This window comes from Poromitra crassiceps, assembly GCF_964638095.1.
Source record: "Poromitra crassiceps genome assembly, chromosome: 11".
Lineage (NCBI taxonomy): Eukaryota > Metazoa > Chordata > Actinopteri > Beryciformes > Melamphaidae > Poromitra > Poromitra crassiceps.
Window position 1 is genome coordinate 28,687,227 of NC_139643.1, and position 1,766 is coordinate 28,688,992.

Below are 1,766 nucleotides of genomic sequence, written 5' to 3' on the forward strand. Positions count from 1 at the left end.
CGTGTGGGTTTATGAATGTGAAAGGAAATGAACAGATTTTCCTAAGTGATTCATGCAATAACACCACCTCGTCTTATGAAGAACATCTCAGTAAGCCCATACCTTTGATTAAAAAAAAAGAGTGAAAATAGGACAAGCAATATGACTGTTAATATAGATGTGAGGTGTAAAAAAAAAAAAAAAAAAGTTTCCTATACCACCATTCATTTGGGTTCTCTGTTTAAGTGTCTTCGCTGGACATTATTCATTGCATTTTCAAAATAAAACACAAGTGCACACCACAAACAGTCTATGCGGCGGCTGTAAAACCATGGTCCTCCTATGATGACAAGGTGTGCAGACTTTGTTGACAGGACAGGACATTGGACAAAGGCCCTCATGGAGGAGATGTAAGTCAAAGTCTTTGGGCCTCATTCATAAAAATGCACTTGATGTCGTCTAACATCCTTTCTTCGATTCATAAAAAAGAGAAACTGAATGAAGCTGCAATGCTCGTCTAAAGTATCATATCACACCTGTCTCTTATGCACCTGTAATATGCAAATCACAAAAGAACGTCCATTTGAAGGCTCATGAATGTAATTTGCAATTAGTTTGCCTGGTGAATGCAGCCTGACAGTCGTTATCCTATAAGCTAGAGCAGCCATGGTGGAATGAGTTGTTTCCGTATATTAGCAGACTATTTATAGCTTATGTTGTTCAACGTAAAACGCGTTAGGGTTTATAATGACTCTTGCATTCATTATGTCTCAATTGACCGCAAGCTGCCCCTAATTGTCCTTTAACATTAAGTGGATAGACTTAAAAACAATTCTATTTTCATTGAGGATCCAGTGCAAGGATTTCAACTAAATTGTCAATGGTTGGATGGTACAAAGCACTGAGTGAGAGCACCTAGCAACAATGGCCATTTTGGCTAGTTTGGCAAGTAGCTTGCTGGCTATTGTCTGACAGATTATGGGAGACCTCATTAACTATGCATACTGTCGACCAATCAGAGCATTCATTAAATCATGGATGTAGTTAACATCATTTACATTTGGATGGAATTTTTTGCGTTATAATTTAGCAACTTTACATTACATTAACAGGTCCTTTGTTAATATGAAATTGACAAAAGCATTTTTTTTTAGATTAAACATCAATACATTGGCATAACCAGAAGGTAATGTGTGTAGCTATATGAAATGTGAATCTGATTTTGTGAACTACTTTTTTTTATGAGTTTCTATGTGAGGCTATGCCACCAGCTAAGTCAAACCTTTCCATAAGGATCTTTTCATAAAGCGGGTTGGACGTTCTCCACTTTGGACAGTGTGGCAGGTATCGTCCCCTCCTCTCCCCCTGGTGGCTTGGTGATCGCCTCCCCCATATCCCTAAAACCTCCCCCCTTTGACCCCCACTCTCCTCCCCTCTCCCCGTCCTCCTCTCTATGGAACAGCCCATGTTTGAAGTTGGCCCTGGGGAGGATCCAGAGGACAACCCCCATCACGGCCAGAGCCGAGCCCAGGCTGGAGAGGCCGATCCCGGCCGCGGCGCTGAGGTGCAGGCCCCTGTTGAAGTGGATGGCCTGTGCGTCCACGAAGAGCAGATCGCTGTCTCCGAATGACTCGATCCTCTGAGGGGTGGAATAGCCCACCGACAGGCTGGCAACACCTGCAGTCAGGATCAGGAGACCCAAGGCCAAGGACACCTAGAGGGAGGGGAGAGAAAGAGAGAGAGAGAGAGAGAGAGAGAGAGAGAGAGAGAGAGAGAGAGAAAAAGAG

General features: G+C 43.1%; 1 protein-coding gene across 1 annotated transcript in view; it reads right to left on the reverse strand.

Moving 5' to 3' along the window:
* Positions 1 to 1,279: 1,279 nt before the first annotated feature.
* Positions 1,280 to 1,766, reverse strand: part of nrsn1l (neurensin 1-like) — a gene marked incomplete at both ends in the record, with an annotated part of 1,757 nt that continues 1,270 nt past the window's right edge. The window contains one exon of the mRNA XM_083645967.1: positions 1,280 to 1,693. Within this exon, the coding sequence (XP_083502093.1) occupies positions 1,280 to 1,693 (414 nt within the window). The remainder of the gene's footprint in view (positions 1,694 to 1,766) is intronic.